We start from the raw sequence: 26,698 nt of genomic DNA, 5'->3' as shown, positions 1-26,698 counted from the left end.
GCACTATATACAATTAAGTAAATGATTGTTAGATAGTTGATTACACAATTATATGTAATGTCATCTGTGCACTTAATGTACAAGTTTAGTAGTCAGAATTATGAAAGGGAATTCCTATGTCTGGATTAAGAGATACTGGAAAATCAATGGAAAGCTTATGTCAAAGCTATATATCCAGAAACTAATAATTAACTGAGATAAGAGGCTTTAATTTTTTAAAGTAAAATTAGTAAAATAAAGGAAATCAAAAAATGATAGTAACAGTTAAATTATTAGAAAATTTTCTTTAATTTATAAATAATACCATTTTTTAGAGCTTAAATGTGTATCATTTAAGATCATATTTGTTTTAATAGAAAACCTACAGAAGAGCCACAAGGGTGGATTGGTTATTTTGGGAGAGCATTAATGAATTCTGCCAGTTATTTACCATCTCAAGTTACAGAAATGTTCAGTCAAGGACGTGCATTTGCTACTGTTCATTTACCTTTTTCAGGACTGAAGAATGTCTGTGCATTGGCTATGTAAGTGTTTTTGTTTCACTTGACCATATTAAATATTAAATTTTTAAATTTCAAATTGAATTAACAAAATATTAAATGATAAATGAAAAAGTTATTATAAATAATTATATTTTAATAAATTTATTAGTTTTTATTTTAACAATGCATATAACAGTATGATGTCATTAATTTTAATTGGTTTTAGCATATTTGAAGTTTCACAAATTTGTTAGTGAAATTGTTGAAATACTGGTTGCATGTTTACCTGGTTATCCATTAGAAATGTGTGACAAATGCTATCATTTTGTGTGTCATGTAATCCTGGAAGCAAGTCTGCTTGAACTGAGGTGAGCCTAAGCTCATAACAAAATTTAACAGAAGGGCTTGACTTAACAGCTTGCAGCTCAGTTTTGATCATATATGGCTCAAGAGTCAAACATACTGGCTCATGATATAAATTAACATCACCTTATTTACATTTACTAACCATAATGTGGATTGATACTTCTTGCTTGAATTTATTGTTCAAAAATTTGTGAGGATATTTGTTGTAGGCAGGATAAATATATTTTACACAAATAAGATTTCAGCCTTTCTCATTAATAATTTCTCAACAATATATTCCAGTAATGAGCAACCTTTACTGGATGCAGGCTGAATGGAACTTTGTTGGCTTCCAGTGGGCTGCATATGTTTTTTCTTGTGGAGTTTTGGGCTTCAAGCCTGCTGACCCATGAGATGCAGTTGCAGTTTTCTGATCTGTGAGATGTTACCTGAGAAATGTTTAAGAAATTAAGTTAAAAGATCGGCTGATATGTAAAAATATTTCTGTTAATAAAGCTCTGTTAACTTTTAGTTTTAATTTTTGCAAGTTATGTTAATTATTCCAAAATTTTTAAAATTAAATTCTCAAAGAATAATTATAAATATAGAGATGTTAAATTATATGTTAATTCTGTAACATTTTAGTTTCAGTTGAAATTTCTATAAATACTATATGCTTATGTATATTATATGATGTTATATTTATCTCAGTATGCAAACTTAATAGTTTATATTAGTGTCTCTGTTAAAATATTAGCCTGCAAATATTGAAGTATCTAATAATTTAGTAAATTGACCAAGCTATGACCATAAGCTATGTTATCACTCAATTAATAATTTTTTTATTTTATTTTAAAACATAAAAATTGAAGATTTCATAAATTAGTCATTTCTAATATCTATCTAACATTTCTAACATCAGATAAATTTATTAAATGTTTTGATTTATATTTTTCAGAATCCAGAAATGTCCTAGAGTGTTAGTGGCCTCAGCTGATGGATTTTTATATATTTATAATTTTGACCCAATTGAAGGAGGAGATTGTACATTGATTAAGCAACATAGGTAAGTGTTATAAAAAACAGTGATGAAAATAATTTGAATAAAAATTATAACAACTGTGGTATGTTAAATTTACCTTTATATTTTTTTTTCACACAAAAAAATGTTGTTTTTAATAGTCAAATAATAAAGCTGGATTAACTATTAAGCTAGAACTTGGCTAATTAATTATATAGATAATACATAATTTAAGCTAAAGGTAAGAGTTAGACTGTCATCTTAATTTAATGATTACTATATCATAAATTAATTGGTCTGGAAATGAAGATATGACATAAGTAAGGATGGAGCTAGAACACTGATTTCAATAATCACTTTTATAAGTGTATTTTAACTTACTTGTTTTGGAACATGCTGATTCTGATAACATTAGACCAATGGTTCCCAATTAGTGGTATGTGTACCCCTGGGGGTATGCAAAATTGCATGAAGGAGTATGCGCAGCGATTTAAAATGTAAATGCATGAGATGAAGCAATCAAAAAAATAATGGGTGGACCATCAAAAATTCAGCAATTTAAATGATGTCAAATGCACAAATTCGTTTATTTATAACTAAAAATATTCTCAAAATTTCATCAAAAAAATGCATTTGTGACAATACCTAAATGAAATTCTTATGCAAGAAACAAAAATTGTACAATTATCATTAGAGAGGTTGAGGCGCACGTTTTAAACGTGAAAACGTGTACGTGTGACGTTCGGCGCCGCTTTCCCGTAAGCCTAAAAGTTTGACGATGGTGTTTGGATAGTCGGTGGAATCACGCTCGACATTCCAAACACCATCGTCAAACTTTTAGGCTTACGGGAAAGCGGCGCCGAACGTCACACGTACACGTTTTCACGTTTAAAACGTGCGCCTCAACCTCTCTATTATCATCATGTCGGTGAAGTGGCAATAAAATATTTTCTACCATTTTGCACAACATACCTCTGTGAGGGTGGATTTTCGGTCATGACAAACATGGAAACTAAACATCGTCACCAACTTCAACTCGAAGATGACTTGAGACTGAAGCTGACCAAACAGCAACCAGATTTTACAAAGTTGTACAAAGAAAATCGTGCACATTTGTCACATTAAAATTAAATAACCTAATGTTATTTTCATTATTTTTAGAATTGTATTTTAAAGGTAATAAATGTAAAAAAAAAAAAAAAAACATATTCTATTTATCACTAGTGTCTACCTACAGCTTTGCCTGCATTATATTGAATTTTCTCATGGGAGTAAGATATTTTCTCGCAGTAAAATGTAGCCTATGTCCATCTCCAACATGTAAGCTATCTCTATGCCAAATTTTATTAAAACCTGTTCAGCGGTTTAGACATGAAAAGGTGACAGACAGACAGAATTACCTTCGAATTTATATTAGTATGGATTAATATGAATTTCTGCTATAAGGGTTTAAGGGTATAAGAAAGAGCGAGTTTGCGCTCTTTCTTGAAGTGGTGCGCAAGAAAAACTAATTGGGAACCACTGCATTAGAAAATTGAATAACAATATCCATGATTACAATAAGCAGATTTTACTGTATTTCTTATTTACAATAATTTTATGATAAGGTTATTAAAAAAATTTTTTTTTAATTGTATATTTCAAAATTTTTTTAAAAAGTAAATATGAACAAATAGAAATTTATATTTTTTTTTTCTTTACTTAAATATTTAAAAACATATCCTTTATTAGAAAGGATATGTTTTTAAATATTTAAGTAAAGAAAAAAATATATAAATTTGTGAGTTAAGCTTTACTTATTTTAATAAAATGTAATTTAAAATTATATAATCTGTATATACAACCCAAACAAAAAAAAATACCTCAGACATTTGATTTTAAACTGTTATATTTTGAACATAATAAAAAAACAAGCAATAAATTTGTGAGGATCCGAATTCGGACTTTCCATGTGTTTATATCACTTTATCATTTCACAAACTTTCGTTTAATAACTGTCAACTTTTACACCTGGGAGCTAAACATCTGGTAAGTTCTCAGGCTTAATAACGACGCTTTCTCAGCACCTTTTAACCTAATATCTCTGTTTCAACAATCCAACACGAAAAACAGACAACAAAGTGAGTCAGTCGTCGCTCTGTCCTCGAAGAGATCAGTCTTCCGTTCTGTATCTTTTTCCGTGTGCGTTGTGCTTTTCACTGGACCATCGGACTTATTTAAGTGCATATTCTCTGGAGTAACATCGACCCAACTGCCTAACTGGACTAACTTTGTGTCAAGACTTACTAGGAACTTACTAAAGCACAAGGTATTTATCGCCACGCGAAACTTCTGTAAACTCTCTCTCATCTCGGGAAAAACCGTAATATCGTAATATCGAATAATGACAAACCGTATAAATGTATCTAACAGCAGCTCTAATGTATAGCCTATTGTTAATCATTAAACAGTTGTTACGTTAAAGCGTCTCTGAGTAAGTCACTTCCGGTGCACTGTCTCTCCTTCCATCCTGACTCTGATTGCTCCATTCACTCACACACGCGACCGCTCACACGCCCGAACGAAACGGTTTCTGTGTCTAGCCGTGAAGACACAGTGGTGTCAGTCCTGACGAAACCTGTCATTGCGATCTTCGCCGACGCGATGTTGACCCTTCAGTCACGTGGTGCCGAAGTATAGGGAGGTCCTTCAGCATTGTCACAAATTTGTTTACAAAAGTTGTGCATTAAACCATGATCTTTGTTAACATAAATAACAATAAAAATACAAATGCTTGCATTAATATTAAAGAAATGAATATTTGAAGAATTCACAAGTGACAAAAAAACTTTGAGCACTTCTAGCATTAATAGAAAATACTTTGAATACTGCTGATTATTATCTGGTTATATCATCTTTTGCCTGTATTACTACATTTACATCTTCACACATTGTATTATTAAGATCCTGACATTCATTTTCAATAATTCCATCACAGATGTCCTGGATTTTTTATATAAGTCAGCCACTGTCTGTTGAGATCTTTTTCCATACATTTCCAATGGGAAAAAGATCTAGACTGCTAGATGGCCAACTCAACACTTATTATGATTTGCGAACCATGCCCTCGTTGCTTTGGTAGTTTGGCAACTTGCATTGTCCTGTTGGGGAATTATATTTGTGTTTTGCAGTTTTTCCAAGTATGGAAGAATAAAAAAAAAAGTATGGAAGAGTTTTCTTGTAGGATCTGCTGATAATTTTCTGAATTTGCTGTTCCATTTATAAAATGAAGAGTGCCAAAATCTTGAGCAGTCATGCAATGTTGTAATACCATAATACTTTCTGAGAATTTCATTGTATGATTAGAATGCTCAGGATGAAAGAATTTGTGCTTTCTTTGAATCACTTATTTTTGTTGCTTCTGATGCAAATCTAAAACTTTGCTTTATTACTGAAAACAATGTTGTTTCACTATTGCTGCATGCAATTTTCCTTTTCTCTTTTTAGTCAATATTTTTAGGCTTAGTTAACAGCTTGAAAAGAAAATCATGTGTTGAACCATTAGTAACATAACTGTGAGATCCAAACTTTAACAAAAATCATACTTATTCAATAATTGTTGTCATCTACTACCTGAGAGAATCTCCACTTACACTTTCTTGACGGCAAAAATGACACATTCCCATAACCTGCAGACCTCTTGGCCAGGCAATATTGTGCTAATAGCATAACTGACAGCTGAGGAGTCAGTCGCTGCTTAGTTCTTCCCAAGATGAGTGTCAGTTGCCAGCCAATCCCTAAGGATAGTCGTCACCAGTGCCTCTAAGGTGTTAGTCAGTTCAGAACCTCCTATATTACCTTAACTGATACCTTGCCCATTTTCTGTACAAAGACTTATCCAGCAACGGATATCACCTATCCCACTAACGGATATTGCTGAATCTCCATCACAAAACTGTTCCATCTATTTCCAAACTGTTCTGATCATCAAACGGTCCACATAACAACCCTACTACTGAAAACAAATTTTTGTAGTTGGAATGTGACAACTGGAAAATCCATCAGGTATTTATCTCTACACACAATCAAATGTAAACTCTCTCTCGTGATCACTCTGTTAAATAGGTCAGTTAATCTAATATTATGAAATATATATTCTGTAACCTCTTTTTTTTTTATTTTTTTGCAATTATTAAACTGGTATTTGTTATTAACACTAGAGTGAGTACAGTACTTCCATAACACTGTCTCACTGTCCTCTATCCGGAATCAGATTACTCATTCATGCAACCACTCGCATGACCTACTTCCTAATATAAACCGATTTGCTGTTGTGGCTTCTGTGTCAATTGGGACACTGTGGTGTCATTCCTGACAGGGCATCAAAGAGGTGCTAACCCTCTGTTCACATAACCATTACATTCTCATGCTGACATATTGTACTGTTATTTTACCTGATAAAATCTGTAGTCAAGTTTCTGCAAATACATCTGACAAGTCTCTTTAGTAGTTTGTGTATTAGTGGTTGCTCAATAACCAATTCTGTAAGTGGTGCTTGCCAGTTTTCTTTGATAATTTTGGACAAGAACTTGGTCAGAAGCTGCTACAATTTTTGTTTGTCCTAGAACAATGCTATCAGTTTCCTTTTACTTCTTATATCAAAAACTGTTGATTTATCAATTTTTAGCTTTATAGCTATTTGATGTAAGGACTTTTCCTCTATATTCAATAATATTAAATAAATAGAAATATTTCATTTTTAGATGTTCCAAAGTATTTTCTGTCAATTTGAAGTTGTCCAAAGTTATTTTTAACACCTATAATTTCTTTAATAACATATAAATATTTGCACTTTTATTGAGTTCATTACATTTATTGATGCTATAGTTTAATATAGAATAATTTTTGTAATCATGCCTATTTTTGTTTTGTATTTTTGTCTTTAAAATAAATTGCTGCTAATAATCAAAAGATGTTCAAAGTATCTTGTGTTTGATTTTATATTTTTGAATGTTCACTGATCTGTTTGTCTGCTATTGAAATTAAAGGGGGAAGTGTCCACAGTGCTGAAAATGTCTCTAATAGACATAACTTTTTACTAGGATTCTAATGGTATGATTTAAAAATACTAAAATGACACTTCTGCTCAATTATTAATTAAAATGTATCAATATACAGTCAGTGAACAGGCCCATTTTCACTCTAACATAGGTACAGTACACTCTGCTGTTCATAACCCTAATGACATTGGGAATTGAGAACATCGTAATTTCTTTTGAGTAATAGAAGTATGAATTGTGATTCAACATTTCTCTGATTATTGCACATTATCCTAAAAGCAGAAAAGTAAAGTAATAATTTCAGAGCAGTGTTTGTTTTTATTACATATTTAAAGTACATTTTTAATAAATTAATTAAAATTTAATATATTTATTAATTGATTTCAATCAAAAGAAATTTCAACAAAATTTAAGCAGGAATAGAATTTCTACTATCATTTTGAATGTACTTTTCCTTTGATGACCATGTCTCCAGGATGCAAAAATAGTGTACTTGCGTAAATATTAACAGTAATAAAGAATCAGATCTACTTACTAAATCAAGGGTATTTGTTCTTAATATAAAATTTCTTGAGAAAAAAATTCACAAACAACAAAAGGCAGTTATAAAATCAAGCTTTCATAATAGTTGTGTGTACAATTTTTTAAAAACTTTCTAAATGTATTGCCTCTTTCAGAGGCTGCTATGTCATCCTTCTGGAAGTCTACAAAATGAAGTCAGAAATGGTTGTCATAATGTAGCTATGTTTATCCAGATGATTGCTTTTTATGATAAATGATACATATAAATATATATATACATCATTTATCAAATAAATATATATATATTTATCATAAAAACAATATATATTTTAAATATAAAATTAGTGATTTTACAAAAATATAAAACTACAGTAGTGCGTCGTTTATCCGAATCAATTGGGGACTGAGGTTGTTCAGATAACTTATTTTTCAGATAACTTATTATGTACGAAAAAATATATTAACCTATCCCATGTTGAAATTTTTCTCCGTTGTGTGTCGCTTTGCATTTAATTTTCGTCAATGTTATGCCTAATGTAAACTTTTTAAAATAATAATCGTGGCTGTTGTATTGTTAAAAATTATTTCTTTATTTTTTACAAACAAAATAAATATATTGAAAAATATAAAAACAAAAAAAAATTATACTTTAGAAGTTAATCTAGTATCAAAAATGTTCAATTCAGCATGACACAGTCCTCAGAAAAACACCACGCAAAAGTGCCAGTGCTGCCAGCTAAAACACATACACAAACATAAAAAGTATTCGAGTAGCCCAAGACATAGCCAAAGATTGCAGCGCCAAAGCACTAGCAAAAATTTAAATTTGCCAACTGGAATTCTTTCAGATAAACGATGCTCTACTGTATTTAGATAATTCTCGTGTGTTGATATTAAACAGATGGGAAACTATATCACATATATACAATATATATGTATTATTTTTCTGTTTTAGAGTTGACGGATGTGAAGATGATAAAGTTGTACCTGTTACTGCAGCTACATCTATTTCACCTGTTTCATCTGGAGGCGATCTTGGTTCACCTGGAAAAACAATTGAAAACCCTACTTATTCTGGTAGGATTTAATTAAAATTTTATATCAATAATTATCTTTTAGTTTGAAGTTTGTAAATTTCAATTATTTTAATTTGATATATGTAGGAATAAATTTACAGCATGTGCAGAAATATTCACAGTATGCTCTTTTAAACTAACACAAAATAATTAATATTTTTTATATAGCAGTGTTGATTTTTAAATACATTTAATGTAATGATATCCAATCTGAGAACTTTTTTATTTCCATTTTAATAAGCCACATACTCATCTTTTCATTTATTATTTGATATCTGAAGTCACTGGCTTCTTAAAATATAATTGAAATATGATAGCCCAGAAATTCAGGTCAGAACTATATGAATTGTTTTCATCATTTCAAAATGTAATTATTGACTATTTTCGATTGGATAATTACTAGAATAGCTGTTAGAAATAAAATCTGTCACTTGATTTTGACTGCTTGTTTTAATATTTTGTAGATATCTTACAATAGTTAGCTTTGTATCTAAATATATAAATTTAATAATTTCTGCATAGTGATAAACTATTTTAGTTATATGTCAGTTTTGCTATAATGATTTAAAATTTTGACAGTTAATTTTTATATTTGTGCTGATCAAAACACTATTTAGTGAAAACATCAAATATTATTATGAGTTATATTTTCATTTTATTTTACTTGAGAATGCTTTTTAATATAATATATTAAATTAATTCCTGTTTAAAATATAAATCCCATTCTTAAACATGTATAATTCATGCAATTACTCCACTGTGTAAGATTAGATTAAATAGCACCAAATTCTGATTAGTAGTTAATTTACTAATTACATCTATTTATTAATAATTTTTATGATGTGTTTTTTGAATTACTTTAGAATTCAGTTTGTTCAAGCATTATAAAAATTAAACTTTTGTGAGTGATTTTATGAAAAAATTGTGAATGATTTCATAGAGTTTGCATATGACTTGAAGTTTATTTATAATAATCCTTTTGTTACTGATTGGGATTATATTTCAGTTTTTCATCAATAATGACTATGAATGGAAATTCTAAATCATAGTCTAACTGTTCTTATCTATATTTATGCAAGTATAAATGAAATAACTAGTTCATCTTTTCTTATTCCGATTGTTAAATTACTGTTTTTGTATTGTACTGAAAATATTTCATAGACTGATTCCTGCATTATGTTACGTATAAATTACATCAGTGAGTAAACTCTGCCCTTTCTCTGTTGTAGAAACAAATAAAGCTATTAATTTTTATTAATTTACCATATTAAGTTTTTTTAATTCAAAGTATAGGAACTATATCTCTTGTTATTCACTGTATCTTTCTATGTGTATGTACTGTATATTTCAGTTTTAATATTAAAATTTATCATTTTGCCTTCAAGCAGACTAATGGAGTTTATAAATATTTTGCATTTTTTTCATTAATTTTTATATAAAAATTTCAACAAATAAAGTGATTGCAAAATTAAAAAGTTAAATTACTTAGAAAGGGTTTAAATAATTTTTGCTTCTCAAATATGTCACTAATTTTGAGTAATAATTATTCTGATTTGAAAATTTGGTGTTTTATTTTTACTTCTCTGACAATTATTTATTTGATGGAAAGGGTGATTTGATATAGACTAGTATGCTATTCACGCCAAGTAACAATAATTAGTAGTAACAACTCACTGTGTTTGGCCTTACCATACCTCGGTCCACTTTCTCTACGCATTTGCCGCATATTTAAACAACATGGTCTGCTCCTGCCCCTGTCTCCGTTACCTAATTTGCGCAGATTGCTCTGCAATGACCGAGACAAGCTTTCCACCCTTGAGAAGTCAGGAATTTATGCGGTTCCGTTAGAAAATCCCNGTTAATCTAGTATCAAAAATGTTCAATTCAGCATGACACAGTCCTCAGAAAAACACCACGCAAAAGTGCCAGTGCTGCCAGCTAAAACACATACACAAACATAAAAAGTATTCGAGTAGCCCAAGACATAGCCAAAGATTGCAGCGCCAAAGCACTAGCAAAAATTTAAATTTGCCAACTGGAATTCTTTCAGATAAACGATGCTCTACTGTATTTAGATAATTCTCGTGTGTTGATATTAAACAGATGGGAAACTATATCACATATATACAATATATATGTATTATTTTTCTGTTTTAGAGTTGACGGATGTGAAGATGATAAAGTTGTACCTGTTACTGCAGCTACATCTATTTCACCTGTTTCATCTGGAGGCGATCTTGGTTCACCTGGAAAAACAATTGAAAACCCTACTTATTCTGGTAGGATTTAATTAAAATTTTATATCAATAATTATCTTTTAGTTTGAAGTTTGTAAATTTCAATTATTTTAATTTGATATATGTAGGAATAAATTTACAGCATGTGCAGAAATATTCACAGTATGCTCTTTTAAACTAACACAAAATAATTAATATTTTTTATATAGCAGTGTTGATTTTTAAATACATTTAATGTAATGATATCCAATCTGAGAACTTTTTTATTTCCATTTTAATAAGCCACATACTCATCTTTTCATTTATTATTTGATATCTGAAGTCACTGGCTTCTTAAAATATAATTGAAATATGATAGCCCAGAAATTCAGGTCAGAACTATATGAATTGTTTTCATCATTTCAAAATGTAATTATTGACTATTTTCGATTGGATAATTACTAGAATAGCTGTTAGAAATAAAATCTGTCACTTGATTTTGACTGCTTGTTTTAATATTTTGTAGATATCTTACAATAGTTAGCTTTGTATCTAAATATATAAATTTAATAATTTCTGCATAGTGATAAACTATTTTAGTTATATGTCAGTTTTGCTATAATGATTTAAAATTTTGACAGTTAATTTTTATATTTGTGCTGATCAGATCAATTTTAAGATATTTTAATATACTTGTATAGAGTAGACTTTATATAGGTATGAGTTATATTTTCATTTTATTTTACTTGAGAATGCTTTTTAATATAATATATTAAATTAATTCCTGTTTAAAATATAAATCCCATTCTTAAACATGTATAATTCATGCAATTACTCCACTGTGTAAGATTAGATTAAATAGCACCAAATTCTGATTAGTAGTTAATTTACTAATTACATCTATTTATTAATAATTTTTATGATGTGTTTTTTGAATTACTTTAGAATTCAGTTTGTTCAAGCATTATAAAAATTAAACTTTTGTGAGTGATTTTATGAAAAAATTGTGAATGATTTCATAGAGTTTGCATATGACTTGAAGTTTATTTATAATAATCCTTTTGTTACTGATTGGGATTATATTTCAGTTTTTCATCAATAATGACTATGAATGGAAATTCTAAATCATAGTCTAACTGTTCTTATCTATATTTATGCAAGTATAAATGAAATAACTAGTTCATCTTTTCTTATTCCGATTGTTAAATTACTGTTTTTGTATTGTACTGAAAATATTTCATAGACTGATTCCTGCATTATGTTACGTATAAATTACATCAGTGAGTAAACTCTGCCCTTTCTCTGTTGTAGAAACAAATAAAGCTATTAATTTTTATTAATTTACCATATTAAGTTTTTTTAATTCAAAGTATAGGAACTATATCTCTTGTTATTCACTGTATCTTTCTATGTGTATGTACTGTATATTTCAGTTTTAATATTAAAATTTATCATTTTGCCTTCAAGCAGACTAATGGAGTTTATAAATATTTTGCATTTTTTTCATTAATTTTTATATAAAAATTTCAACAAATAAAGTGATTGCAAAATTAAAAAGTTAAATTACTTAGAAAGGGTTTAAATAATTTTTGCTTCTCAAATATGTCACTAATTTTGAGTAATAATTATTCTGATTTGAAAATTTGGTGTTTTATTTTTACTTCTCTGACAATTATTTATTTGATGGAAAGGGTGATTTGATATAGACTAGTATGCTATTCACGCCAAGTAACAATAATTAGTAGTAACAACTCACTGTGTTTGGCCTTACCATACCTCGGTCCACTTTCTCTACGCATTTGCCGCATATTTAAACAACATGGTCTGCTCCTGCCCCTGTCTCCGTTACCTAATTTGCGCAGATTGCTCTGCAATGACCGAGACAAGCTTTCCACCCTTGAGAAGTCAGGAATTTATGCGGTTCCGTTAGAAAATCCCGTAACGGGGAATAACACGAGATATATTGGGGCCACAGCAAGAATGTTGGCTACCCGCCTGACCGAACACCAAGATGATATAGCAAAAAGAAGGTGCAACACTGAGCTCGCAAGAAGAGTGTGCGACATGAATTATAACCCATTATGGGCCCACTCCACCATACTCAGGGCATGCAACAACCAAAGACTACTCTATATATGGGAGTCATTATATATAACAACATTTGATTCGTGCAACACACCTACTCTGGAGCTGCCAAATATATGGATCGCTCTATACAAGCGATTAAACGGCGAGTTACATCATATATCACGTCACTGACAGGAAGCAGTACACGCATGCGCTGTATTACATCGTATTCGTAACATCGCACGTAATTCAAACCGTTGCAGAATCATATGAAAAATTATTTAATTTTAAATTTATGTGTTCTTTTATCGAACGTCCATCTTCGGTTAAAACATATTTACCTGAAGACGACGGAAATATATATTCGTCGAAAGCGCTTGAATAAATGGGAAAAAACGAGCAATAACGCCAAACACAGTGAGTTTTTACTACTAATTAGGGTGATTTGAAATGGTTGAAGGAATTACTTAGAATTTATAATTATTCAAATATTAATCTTTAATATTTGTTTGTTGTTTTTTCTATAATTCTTTGATAACATTATATTACTAATTTGTCTTTGAAATATCCAATATAATTTATCTTACTTTTATTTTTGTAATACAAGGAGTCATTGAAGCTGGATTTTGCTGAAATTTTAATTCATTTTAGTACTCTTCTCCCACTAATGTATGGTAATATAACTTGTGCCAATAAGCAATAGTTTACAAGAAATTCTTATTTAAACTTTTCATATGTATTACATACTGAGATCTATAAATGAATCTTGACGAATAGGTTTATCAAATGAGTAAGGTACCAGATTAAAAATCTTGATATTGTAGTTTGATCCTGTTTTATCCAACTTTTCTTTCCACACTTTTTCTCTGAAGTATGTAATACAGTGAATTATTTAAAAATATATTTGGCCCAAATATACTGTTTTATAATTATCAAAATCAGTTGCATATTTTAAAACCAACAACTGTAGAAAAACACTATTTAGTGAAAACATCAAATATTATTATNAATATTAATCTTTAATATTTGTTTGTTGTTTTTTCTATAATTCTTTGATAACATTATATTACTAATTTGTCTTTGAAATATCCAATATAATTTATCTTACTTTTATTTTTGTAATACAAGGAGTCATTGAAGCTGGATTTTGCTGAAATTTTAATTCATTTTAGTACTCTTCTCCCACTAATGTATGGTAATATAACTTGTGCCAATAAGCAATAGTTTACAAGAAATTCTTATTTAAACTTTTCATATGTATTACATACTGAGATCTATAAATGAATCTTGACGAATAGGTTTATCAAATGAGTAAGGTACCAGATTAAAAATCTTGATATTGTAGTTTGATCCTGTTTTATCCAACTTTTCTTTCCACACTTTTTCTCTGAAGTATGTAATACAGTGAATTATTTAAAAATATATTTGGCCCAAATATACTGTTTTATAATTATCAAAATCAGTTGCATATTTTAAAACCAACAACTGTAGAAAAACACTATTTAGTGAAAACATCAAATATTATTATAAAATTATAAATCAAATTTATTTGTGTATTATACAAAATTAGTAATTAACAGTTCCAACTTTCATGCAGTTCACAAACAAGATAAATTTCAAAAATGCTGGAATGCATTGACTGGTAATATAACATAATGTAGAAATGAAATCCCTTGCAGAGTTTTAAAATAATTTTTAGTTTTTCATTAAATGGTGAATCAATACTTTTTCTACAGTTCTTGGTTTTAAAATATGCAAATGAATTTAATAATTACAAAATAGTATATTTGGACCAAATACATTTCCTAATAATTTACTGGATAAATGCCATAATGCCAAACTTTTTCAATCTGATGCCTTACTTGCTTAGTACATTGTGTACATGTGGAAAAATTTAAACTGATTTCTTGTAAACTATTGTTCATTTGCATGAATTTTGTTACCACACATTAGTGGGAGGAGTGTACTAAACTATTAAAATTTCAACAAAATCTAAGATGTCAAAGCATGGATATTCCCATGTTAGTTAATATAAGGTTTAATTGTTAAGTTTTGAGACTACAGGTGCCAGGTGCTCTTCTACTCACAAACAGGCTAGATTCCCAAGGTTTTGTCATAAGTCAAAATGTTTGCAAGTCAAAAACTAACTTAAAAAGTACACAGAAAAACCACATATTTTTAGTGTTTGATTCTTCAATGTACTTAATAGAATAAGTTTTGCTCATTTACCCTCTTGCTACTGCTTACTAGCAGGTGTTTCAAACATGGCTTTTTCCACTTAGGGCATTGTAAAATTAAGTGCATTATTTCGTTTCCATGGTAAAAGATCAGCATTTTTTGAAGCACTAATCATAAAATTTTATAAAAATTACAAACAATAGTGAAAAATGCCATTATTCTATTATTATCAATTTTGATGGAACCTCAAAATTTGCACAAAAATGAAAAATGCTGATACACAATAAAAATAAATTCATATTAATTATTTATTACTGGCCAAAGACTGACTTCTATGCCACCCCATGAGTAACAAGAATACTTCAGAATTCACTTTACATTTAAATTTTAGACATTATGTGAAATTGTTTGCAAGTCTGAAAGTTTGTAAGTAGAGGAGCACCTACATATATGATATTAAAGAAAACTTTTATAGAAACTTTTAAAGAAAAAGAACAAAAAGGACTTTTTATTTTTTGGATCTCACCTTGTATTCTTTCAGTATATATGATATATACAATATACTTTTTATTTGTTTAAAATGATATCCTCAAGAAGTTGTGTGCCTTCTGCATTCATTCATAAAACTGTTAATGGAAACTTTTCTAACTTGTTTAAATTTATGACTATTACATTTAACACTCCATTGCTTATGTGGTATACATGCATATTCCAATCATCTTTAAAATGCATTTGCATGAAAGCAGATGTGATAGGCAAACTGAATCTATATAATCGTAGTAGTAACTTTGCTTTACTAAAATCTCCATGTTTTTTGTACTGTCTTTGAGAGATCATTAGCATTGTTTTAGTGGGATATGTTTGTATACCATGCAACATTTTTTTGTAATATTCGTAATAATAATGTACTCATAGCTTTTAGTATGTTGGTTTTTTTATTTTCTTTATAAATTTTCTAAAAGACATTTAAAGAATCAATATATTATATTACAAAGTGAGCTATTGAACACACTTCTGTCTGCATCCACAGTTTTATCATGTACAGTCTAATGTTATGTACTCTTCTGTTCATTGAATTTCTTTGTCCATGTATTATTTTTGTGGGCAAAATATGACAATGCTTTTTGATGAATGTAGTCTTTTGCATTCTTGTAGCTATTGTTTTTTTATACTTATGTCTTTAGTCTTTTTATGTATTTGCTTTCTTCCTGTTTATACTCTTGGTTATTTATGATAGCATACACTTTTACAATTACCCTTGATCTGCCATCTGAATACTAATTAGATTTTATTGAAAGCAAGTGCATTATTTTGCATTCATATTTTATTATGATGCATATTGTCTTAATATAAATGATTTAGTAAATGTAACGATTATATTTTAATAATATAGAAATTTAGAGAACAGTGTGGCTATATTCAGGCTAGCACGATAGTTTTCCTAAAGACAATTGTTAAGACAATTTTTGTTACTTAGATTTGTTTAGTTTAAACTTATATTAAATTAATAATAAATTAACACTGTAGTGATGATAATTTAACAAAAACATGCCATTAGATTTGCATAATTTATATTTACAGATTTCTTTCTAATCATAATCATCATTTAATTAAATTTTTCTATAGCTCTATATAATTTTTCTATTTTTAAATTAGAAAGCATATTTATAGGGTAATAAAATTTTATAATATAAGATTGTTTATAAAGGAATATTACAAACAGATATTTCTTAAATTAACAAAATAATAGAAATAGACAGTGGCATCACTAGGAGGATGTGGAAGGGATGTGGACCACTCCAGGTGACACCAAAATGAGTATAAAATTTTTCTGCAGTGTTTTAGCTAAAATTTATTATTATTATTATTTTTTTAATAACCTTGGTAACTGATTATGACAGCAAAAGCATTTTTTGTAAGCCCAACTTACATGTATCCACGCATTTAAAATGCTAAAATCTACACTAATTTACTTTTTGTACATACTAATATGTTCTGGTCAGAGCTGTCATTATTAACAAATTCAATGAAAAATACAAAATATTTTCTATTTTACAAATATAGTACAATTATAAAAATAAATAAATAAATAAATGTAAATACATGTAGTGTGTTCATATGATATTGTAACTTAAAGATGGCATTTTAATTTTGCTATATGTTTGTTATTGTCACTACATTAAGTAATGTAAAGAAATTACAATTTATGAAGAACATAAGTATATAGACAAAATTCATTGCTAAGAATTCTGTATGGTCTGTTATGTAAAGAGATCCACAAGGGTGACCAAACCTAGTGATGCTGCTGGAAATAATCTTGTTTTCTTCTAATCTGTTGTCTGTTGTTCCTTGAAAGGCTGGTAACCTAAGAGGAGGTTTTTAAATAAATAAATATTATGTAAATTATAGAGATTTTATAATTTTACATAATAAACATAATCAAAGAAATATTAAAGTAAGTATCGGACTAATTTTTTTTTTATTTTTTGGCTGCAGGGGCTACAAGCTATGCTGCAGCTGTTCGAGGGGCTGACACTGGGTCCTCCTCAGGTGTGTGAGCCTTGTCTGTTGTGTATTATGTCTTTTCTTTACTCTATCATAAAATTTCTTACTTTCTTCTACAAATTTAATATATTATCTTAAAATTTGAAATAATAATCTCATTGACACACAAATGAAATTATTATATCAAATTTTAAGATATTGATTGAAATAACATTATTTTTATAAATTAAGCCAAAAGAAAGTAATTCTTTGATATAGTTAAAATAAAATTACAAAAATTTATATAATTCTTTATTCTTGTAATAGTACAGCTTTAAAATTTAAGCTCTAAAATGCAAAATGAATAAGACAAAATGTAGAAAAGAAAAAACTGAAAAATAAAGTTTTGTTTTATGAATTAAATATTCAAATATATTAGGAAAAGTCAAAAAGTAAAAGTATACTTAGTAAAAAGAAAATATTTTTGAAACTTACAAGATTGTTTGGTGACTTTTCTGTATAATCAAAACCATCTGATTTCAGTGGTCTTAATACATTAATTTACAAGCTTCTGTATTTTGTACAGAAAGAAAGAAACTTTTGATTTTTGTATGCAGCCACTCTTGAATTATTTTATGAAAACTTTTGATGCAACACTGTGCTGAAATTGCTTTAAATGGCCTAAAAAAGATGAATATTATTTTGTTAGATCAAGATTGTAAGGCAAATGGTTCCAATAACCCCCAAAACACATATTTTGTTTTTACTTTCCATCAACTCCTGTGAAATCCAACTTACACAAACTTTTTGAATTTAACAATTCTTAGAAGATTGAGAAAATTGAACCATGGCACATATTCATTGTATTTACAGTTTCATCAATTTAGACATGATAATTCATGTTTTTATTTAACTGAACATTGACATCAGTCTTTGAAGTCAAAGTCTACCTGAACATTTGGAATCATAAATAGATGTATGCCATTCTTTAAATTATTTACTCTACTTGTAAATATTGCTAAGACTCAAACAAATCTTGTCATACTGCTGCTTTATTGTGTGAATAATCTCGGCAGGTTTCACTCTATCTGAATATAAAAAAACAAGATACTGTATTCTCTGATTGCAACCAGAAGATTTGAAAGTAAGTACTCCATTGACCAATTGTTGATGCAAATAGATAATGGAGCATTTCTTTTCGAATGCTATAATAAAAATAGTAAATGCAATGCAAACTACGATGTTACTATTACAGTAAACATGTAAATGTAATATCAAGGTCTGTTTATTTTAGCTACTTGGTATTATCACTTGTTTAAGTGAAGAACTTTCATCAATTTTTCTTTTTAATAGTTTCAATTGTTTTATTTTTTATTTGAAATTTCATTTAAAGTAATTTGATAACTGCAGTTAAAATCATTTAAAATAACCATATTAACAAATCTTAGATGATGTAATCACAGCCTTTAAGGTAGTTGACAAACAGGTTATGTATACATCTCCAGGCTATTGTTGGTGATCTTGTCTTGTGAACAATTGAACTGATGGCTATGAGTACATCATCCAAGATTCATTTCAGTTGTTAGCTAAATTAAAAAAAGATTACACTAACAGGAAATGAACACATCATTGTGCTCAATTTCTTCTCAGTGTTTCAAACCATTATGTTAGAGTCTTGGTTTTGTATCCTAAAAAATGCTTTATTTAACTGTGACATTTACACACACCATCATCAGATTAATATCTGAAGATGGATTACTGTAATACACTTTCTTTGCTAAACCTCATTTTTTAATTTTAGTATTCAGACTGACTTGCAAATACTTGGTGTTCCAATGGATAGCCCCCATCAGAAGACTTATGTGAACTGATATTTTACTTGCTGGAAAACAAAATGCTACAAGAATTTCTATTTGATATTCTATATATCTGATAAACACTGATGACATTTTGATATTTTGGAAATCTAGGTCAGATGTGAACAAAATTTTATGGCAATTTAATTTGGTCCAGTTTCAGCATAAGCTAGATCAAATTAGCACCATTTTGTAGATCACTACTCTATATTATATTAAAAAATGAGAAGGTAGAAACACCAATGTAAGGGTTGCCAGGTGACATCCTGGCACCACTGATAGATTCTACTAGTCTTTCCTTCTGACACCACTGTATGTTTCTTTGTGATGATAGTGTGTTAATTCTGACACTAGGTAGGTTATGCCTACTACATGAGTTTTGAGTGTTTTTCTGGATGGCAAAAACACAGTCTAGCATATGAGACTAGGAGTAAGAGGCTGGAGTAGGAAATGACAAGATTCGGTTGGAAAGGAGTCACTCGACACAATTTACTACTCTTAAACGTTTATTAGATGGCATGAAAGTTGGTACAACACAGGGTATTTAAATTTTGCAGAGAGAGAGAGAGAGATTACAAATTTTTGATACCTCAGAATCTGCAACTAGAATCCCTGTTAAGGATCTTTGGAATGTAGTCCTTCAGTTAACAGTTCATGAGAGAAGCAGCAAGTAGAGGAATGAAGAATCGGCGGGCATAGAAGAGCACTAATCCAGAAAGGCACACAGACACAGTAAACTGAACAGTTGGAAGAACAGGCAATGACTGACTGGAATCAGCCATTCTTCTTCATATTCAAAGTAGCAAATATCTTAGAGGTGACTAAAAGTTGCAGGAAATGTATNACACATCATTGTGCTCAATTTCTTCTCAGTGTTTCAAACCATTATGTTAGAGACTTGGTTTTGTATCCTAAAAAATGCTTTATTTAACTGTGACATTTACACACACCATCATCAGATTAATATCTGAAGATGGATTACTGTAATACACTTTCTTTGCTAAACCTCATTTTTTAATTTTAGTATTCAGACTGACTTGCAAATACTTGGTGTTCCAATGGATAGCCCCCATCAGAAGACTTATGTGAACTGATATTTTACTTGCTGGAAAACAAAATGCTACAAGAATTTCTATTTGATATTCTATATATCTGATAAACACTGATGACATTTTGATATTTTGGAAATCTAGGTCAGATGTGAACAAAATTTTATGGCAATTTAATTTGGTCCAGTTTCAGCATAAGCTAGATCAAATTAGCACCATTTTGTAGATCACTACTCTATATTATATTAAAAAATGAGAAGGTAGAAACACCAATGTAAGGGTTGCCAGGTGACATCCTGGCACCACTGATAGATTCTACTAGTCTTTCCTTCTGACACCACTGTATGTTTCTTTGTGATGATAGTGTGTTAATTCTGACACTAGGTAGGTTATGCCTACTACATGAGTTTTGAGTGTTTTTCTGGATGGCAAAAACACAGTCTAGCATATGAGACTAGGAGTAAGAGGCTGGAGTAGGAAATGACAAGATTCGGTTGGAAAGGAGTCACTCGACACAATTTACTACTCTTAAACGTTTATTAGATGGCATGAAAGTTGGTACAACACAGGGTATTTAAATTTTGCAGAGAGAGAGAGAGAGATTACAAATTTTTGATACCTCAGAATCTGCAACTAGAATCCCTGTTAAGGATCTTTGGAATGTAGTCCTTCAGTTAACAGTTCATGAGAGAAGCAGCAAGTAGAGGAATGAAGAATCGGCGGGCATAGAAGAGCACTAATCCAGAAAGGCACACAGACACAGTAAACTGAACAGTTGGAAGAACAGGCAATGACTGACTGGAATCAGCCATTCTTCTTCATATTCAAAGTAGCAAATATCTTAGAGGTGACTAAAAGTTGCAGGAAATGTATCATCACTGACTCTGAGAAAGTGTATGTTGACACTCTCTCAAGTCAGAAAGTTGACATATACTAGCTTCTGATGATGTCATCCTTGAGTTGTTTTGCTTTTAACTTTAAACTTTAAGGAAAAATCTTGTAAAATCGACAACATAATTTGTTTATGTAAAGCTTGACAATCGGGAACCTTAACTAATTTGCTAATTCTTTGCTAATTCTTTGCTAACTTTGCTAATTCTTAACAGTCAAATTCACTCTCCATTGATTACACTTATGAATTTCTCTGAATTCTGATTTCCGAATAATCATCTGTTTTTACATGGGAATGGATTAAAACTTATATGTGATTTTGGAATTTCAATTTGGAGTTCAATTCAAAACCTTTGCTTTTCTTATTACTATTCATCTGTACTCCTGACAATACACAAGCAAGATTGAAATGATAAAATAAAATACTTTTGTTTCTAAACACCAGAGGGAGAGCATCCGATAAAAAATGCAAATACACACTCACAAAAATGATTGAAAAATGCAAAAATCCTTTGTTCACATGTATAGGACAACTTAAGTTTTGAAGCAGTAAAAAATGAATAAAAACCTCGTCTTATATGCGAGTAAATATGGTATATAGTTCAGTGTGAGATGATCCTTTATATACATATCTTATTGCAGTACGTATTTAGTGTGAGATCGCATTTATCTTTTGTTATAAATTTTACAAGTTTAATTTTTAGTGTATAATAATAATTCTGTGTATATAAAGAAGTACATTTTCTGATATACTGGTTAAGCATTCAAATACAATGAGATTAATGGAAAATGCCTTTAAAAACATTCTAAATTTAGAATATCATTAATGTAATGATTGATTGAAAATATTCTTTTTGTTGTTGTTTCAATTAAATATTATTTTGCTGGAAGAGAGTGTATGATGTTTCATGCTAATGCTCCAGTTTGTTAATATTTGAACATGCACTGTTTCTTTCTCATTTTTACAAGCACTTTTAACAGACTCCATTTTTATTGTTTATTTTGCATCAATACAAAATATAAAAATAAGTAAATAAATATAAGAACAATCATTTCATACTATGTTTTTAAGTTACAATGGTCAATCTTATTGATAAAAATGTATAAATGTATACATTTTTATCAATAAGATTGACCATTGTAACTTGTATACATTTTTATCATACTATGTTTATATTTATACATTTTTATCAATAAGATTATTCATGGAAAGGATTTGCCAAGTTAGAGAGTTTTTCCAAATTGTAAAAGTAAGTACAGATATAACATTCTGATTTTTTGAATAGTCTGTGCAAAGACATGAGAATCTATTTAAGACATTCAAATATTCTTTGAAGAATATAGTATTTTAAACTATATTTTAGTCCAATTTATCTGACGCTCAGACATGTTTAAAAATTAAGTTGTTGGAAACATTAAAATATTAATTGCATTAATTAAACATGATCTGTCAATAATTATAGGAGAAGGTTTGGTAGTATCGGACACGTAAGCTTCAAATGCTACATTTTTGATGAGTGACGAGTGCGGGCTGCATTTTTTTTTTTTTTTTAACTTTTTTGGCCCTGTGTGCACTAAGAGGGCCTGCTTATTTTAGCAAGCCGATTATGGGTTTGGCCAGATCCACAATGGCACGGTCGGATGGTGAGGGACAGGGCCTGACATATCCAGATGGACCACCCTCTGAAAATTTCCTGGGAATTTATCAACCTGTCCGGATTTGAACCCGGGTCCCCCAGAGCAGTGGGCTGCTACCTTGACTGCTCGGCCATCCGGCTGGCGGCAAATAACCATTTTGTTCAATACAATACACTGAATACACAAAAAACAAAAACAACCAACATATTTATTTACCAATACAAAAACATGATCAGCAAGCTCATAAATGATTTTCTCAGAAACTTCATTGCAGGTACTTACTCAAAAAGTGTTCTTATATCCAAAGTTGCCAAATTTTTTATTTCACTGATTTTCCTAAAAACTATATTACTGTCAGATGCAAAAATTACATTGGACCAATTTTGGCATTTTTACTTACACTTATTTTAATTTTTTCTACATAGTAAGTTTATTTACAATTTATGATATTTCTATATAAATAATTATATTTTAGCTCATTTGTGGGACAGTTGGCAGGCTGGATTTGGCCCACAGGCTGTAGTTTGGTGATCCCTGTCCTATATTATAAAATATTTTTACAACTCAGTTGTACCAGATTACATTCCAAACAAAACTGCATTGTTCTATAAAAACACCTCGTAAAACTTGTTAAGATAAAAATAATCATTTTTTTTACAGTTTTTACAGTCATTACATTTGTTTCAATTTTACTTGTGGAGGGTTATATTGGACATGAAAAAATTCTGCAAGAGTAGAATTACTTTTTTGGTTTCACAAACAACTTTTTATTATTAATCAGTGTTATTTTTGAGAAATTTATAATCAAGTACAAATTACAGATTGTAAAACTAAGTTAATACATGATAAGAAAGTAGTATAAATGAGAAAAATTAAAAAATTATCAGTCTGAAAATTTAACAATTTGTTTTAAAGACAAATGCATTCTGTGTTTACTTTTTTTTTTTTCATGGTAAAACAAACATCACATTTATAAAACAAATTGTTTCCTTCAAGATTGGTGAAATTTTTGTGAGCCCAACCTTCACAAAGCCTATACTGAATCCAGTCTTCTTCAAATATTTCACCACAGATGATGCAGTGAGTCTCTTGGCCTCCTCCTCTCTTGAACTGATTTATTTACTGTTTTCTTTCTTTGTCTCTTTTTATTTAGACCTTTTATTTTATCTCCTAGTGTGCTTTTGGGAACAAAATATCTTTCACTCGCTTCCCTAATTGTCATTTCCTTCATTCTAACTTTTTCTACAGCATCTTTCATATTCTTTTCCTCCCACCTCTGCCATAGTTTACCCATATTGTCCTGCAAAACAAAAACATTCCATGAGAATGTAATTCTTATTAACCTTAAACTGTTTCTGATACAACCCACAACACCTCTGTCTGATACAACAAGAAACATCATGGAACAAAACATTGGTTACCACATATGTATTAGTAAGCTTCGATTTATGGCCTACAACTTAAGGACAATAAATGTTATTTTCAACAATAAACAAAAAAAAACAACTTTACTCACTTTTAGACAAGCTATGACAACCAGAAGTTATCTTCGTTCACTTGAAATATTAAAAAATCCAAATTTTCTGCCTTGTGTTAACAACACTGCTGATTGACTAAATATCTGAACTTTCTTTCTTCACCCGACATGCTGGTGTCCACAGGTTCTGCCACCTGCAACAAATGTTAGAAACAACACTTGTCCAATACTGCCCGACCTGCCCCTACTTGTATTTGGAACATTCCTCTTAAACATCATGCAGATATATGAGGGACATTCCAGATGGGCATTTTGTAAATTATTTTAGAATATATTTGTGGAATGTGAATTCATTATGCTTTCATCAATTTTTTTCTGGAGGTTATGTTGAATTGTAAAAAAATTTTTTCATTCTAATAAATGTTCTGTTTTAAAATGATCTTATTTAGTAGAGTTTTATTGCATATGTATATATGTTAGGAGGTTTTTATTGTGAAATTTTACTAGTGTGTATACAACCCTCAAATTTTATAAATAAAAGAATCTATGTATTAAGACTGAAGAGGGAACTGATGTCTGAAATGCATATTGTAAAATAAATACATAGAATTACTCTGCATATTGTGTCTGAAGGCCATTCTGTTTCATGTTTAATTCAGTGTGATAAGTCTATATTTGGGAAAAGTATGCTAACAACACATATAAAACCTCCTGTAGAATTCAAACTGCTTTGGGTAAATGAACTACATCAAGCAGACACCAAAATAACTTTGTTTCTATTCCAACATAACTTCTTTTAGGTCTAGCAAATTCAAAAAGAATATCTATAGAATATCATTTTCTACTTTAAACCCATTCTATAGCAAAATTTGTGATAACCGACAATTGTGATGCAGCTAGAGATACACCATCTACAGTTTTCTGTTCAATTACAGTTATCACTGTCCCAAATTTACATTAAGTATATTGATTCATTTCTGTTCTCTTCATTTCGGTCCAAATAAATGGCTTTCCCAATTAAATGGTAGCCCAATTAAGCAGAATCTACTATATATTATATATATAAAATATTATGACTGATTTAGTGATTGGACTGTTTTTTGTATTTTCTATTATAAATTTTTTATATGAAATTTTAAATGAGCTAATTACACAACCCAATATAATTTTTATCAAAGGATTATCTTTCTTTTGCTTATTCTAACAAATTATATAACATTTTATTTTTATTGATATATGTAATATTTAAAATAATTTTGAATGAATATCTATTATAGTTCACTTTTTGATGATAGATTTTCAATGTCTAATCAATCATGATAATTTTTTTATATTATTGAAACATTGCTAATCAAAAATTAAAGACTACAATTCAGTGAAAACATTTTTATATGTTTTTATGCAATAAAAAGACATGTAGATGAATCTCAGTTAAGTTAAAAATTAATTATCTGAAGCTTGGTTATCCAAAGACTTTTATTAGAAACTTTATATTTTTAATTTTTTTTTTTATTGCTTACTTTCCGAGAACTCTTATATTAATAGAAAATATATATTTTTGGAAAATCAGAAAAATAAACTATCATTTTGCTAAAATGTATTATTATGCTGTAAACTGTAACTGCCAAGTGACAGATTCAAACAGTCAATCTTTGGATATCTTATTCAGAACTAACCAAATCTAGCAATTTCCAAAACATTTTATATATTTAAATTACAGCCATCTTTCAAAATTTTATTGAAAGCTTATTGGATCATCAGTCTGAATCTGAGAGAGAGAATAGAATTACTATTTACTAATGCTTCTTATCATCATTATATTAATTTGACAGTTTAATACATGGCTGATTAATCTACATTATGAATACTTATTTATTTGTATAAATTATTTCAAGTTCAAAATTTATTATTATTAAGATATCCAATTTTCTTATATTTTATTTTATTTCAAAATATGATGATTGATTGAAAAAAAATTATTAACATTTAACAATTTTAGAGTAAATTCAGACTACAACAGACTGGACTAACTAGTCTGACAGGACTGACTGTACAGTTGGACTGACTAATAGCTAAAACATTTGTGCTGAAACATTATTGATTGTGGCTGATTGATTATAAACTATACCAGTACATGTTACAATTTGAAAAACCAGCCAATTATTGTAACTTTAAAGTTTTTTAATCTAAATGAAATCATAAATCCATGGATACTAAATCCATTGTCTCACTATATTTATTAATTATTCTGAAACGTTTTTATTAAGTGAGTAGAGAAAAGTTCACATGGTATTACTGTTGGAGATGACACAGAATTGCCAGTTGCTGTTGTAGATGATGATTTTGACTAAACCTAT

General features: G+C 29.3%; 1 protein-coding gene across 4 annotated transcripts in view; it reads left to right on the top strand.

The window, feature by feature from the left end:
- LOC111633037 (WD repeat domain phosphoinositide-interacting protein 2-like) overlaps positions 1–26,698 on the top strand; it is a 75,953-nt gene that overhangs the window by 39,735 nt on the left and 9,520 nt on the right. For 2 of the 4 annotated variants that reach the window (XM_023377562.1, XM_023377561.1), the window contains exons 8-11: positions 357–524; positions 1,786–1,893; positions 8,365–8,486; positions 17,443–17,496. In XM_023377562.1, the coding sequence (XP_023233330.1) occupies positions 357–524; positions 1,786–1,893; positions 8,365–8,486; positions 17,443–17,496 (452 nt within the window). The remainder of the gene's footprint in view (positions 1–356; positions 525–1,785; positions 1,894–8,364; positions 8,487–17,442; positions 17,497–26,698) is intronic. The other 2 variants (XM_023377564.1, XM_023377563.1) reach the window with 1 other exon arrangement.

The sequence above is a fragment of the Centruroides sculpturatus genome, unplaced genomic scaffold (genome assembly GCF_000671375.1).
Source record: "Centruroides sculpturatus isolate CEXI.00-Female unplaced genomic scaffold, Cexi_2.0 scaffold770, whole genome shotgun sequence".
In the NCBI taxonomy this organism is placed as follows: domain Eukaryota; kingdom Metazoa; phylum Arthropoda; class Arachnida; order Scorpiones; family Buthidae; genus Centruroides; species Centruroides sculpturatus.
This window is presented reverse-complemented; position numbering and strand designations above follow the sequence as displayed.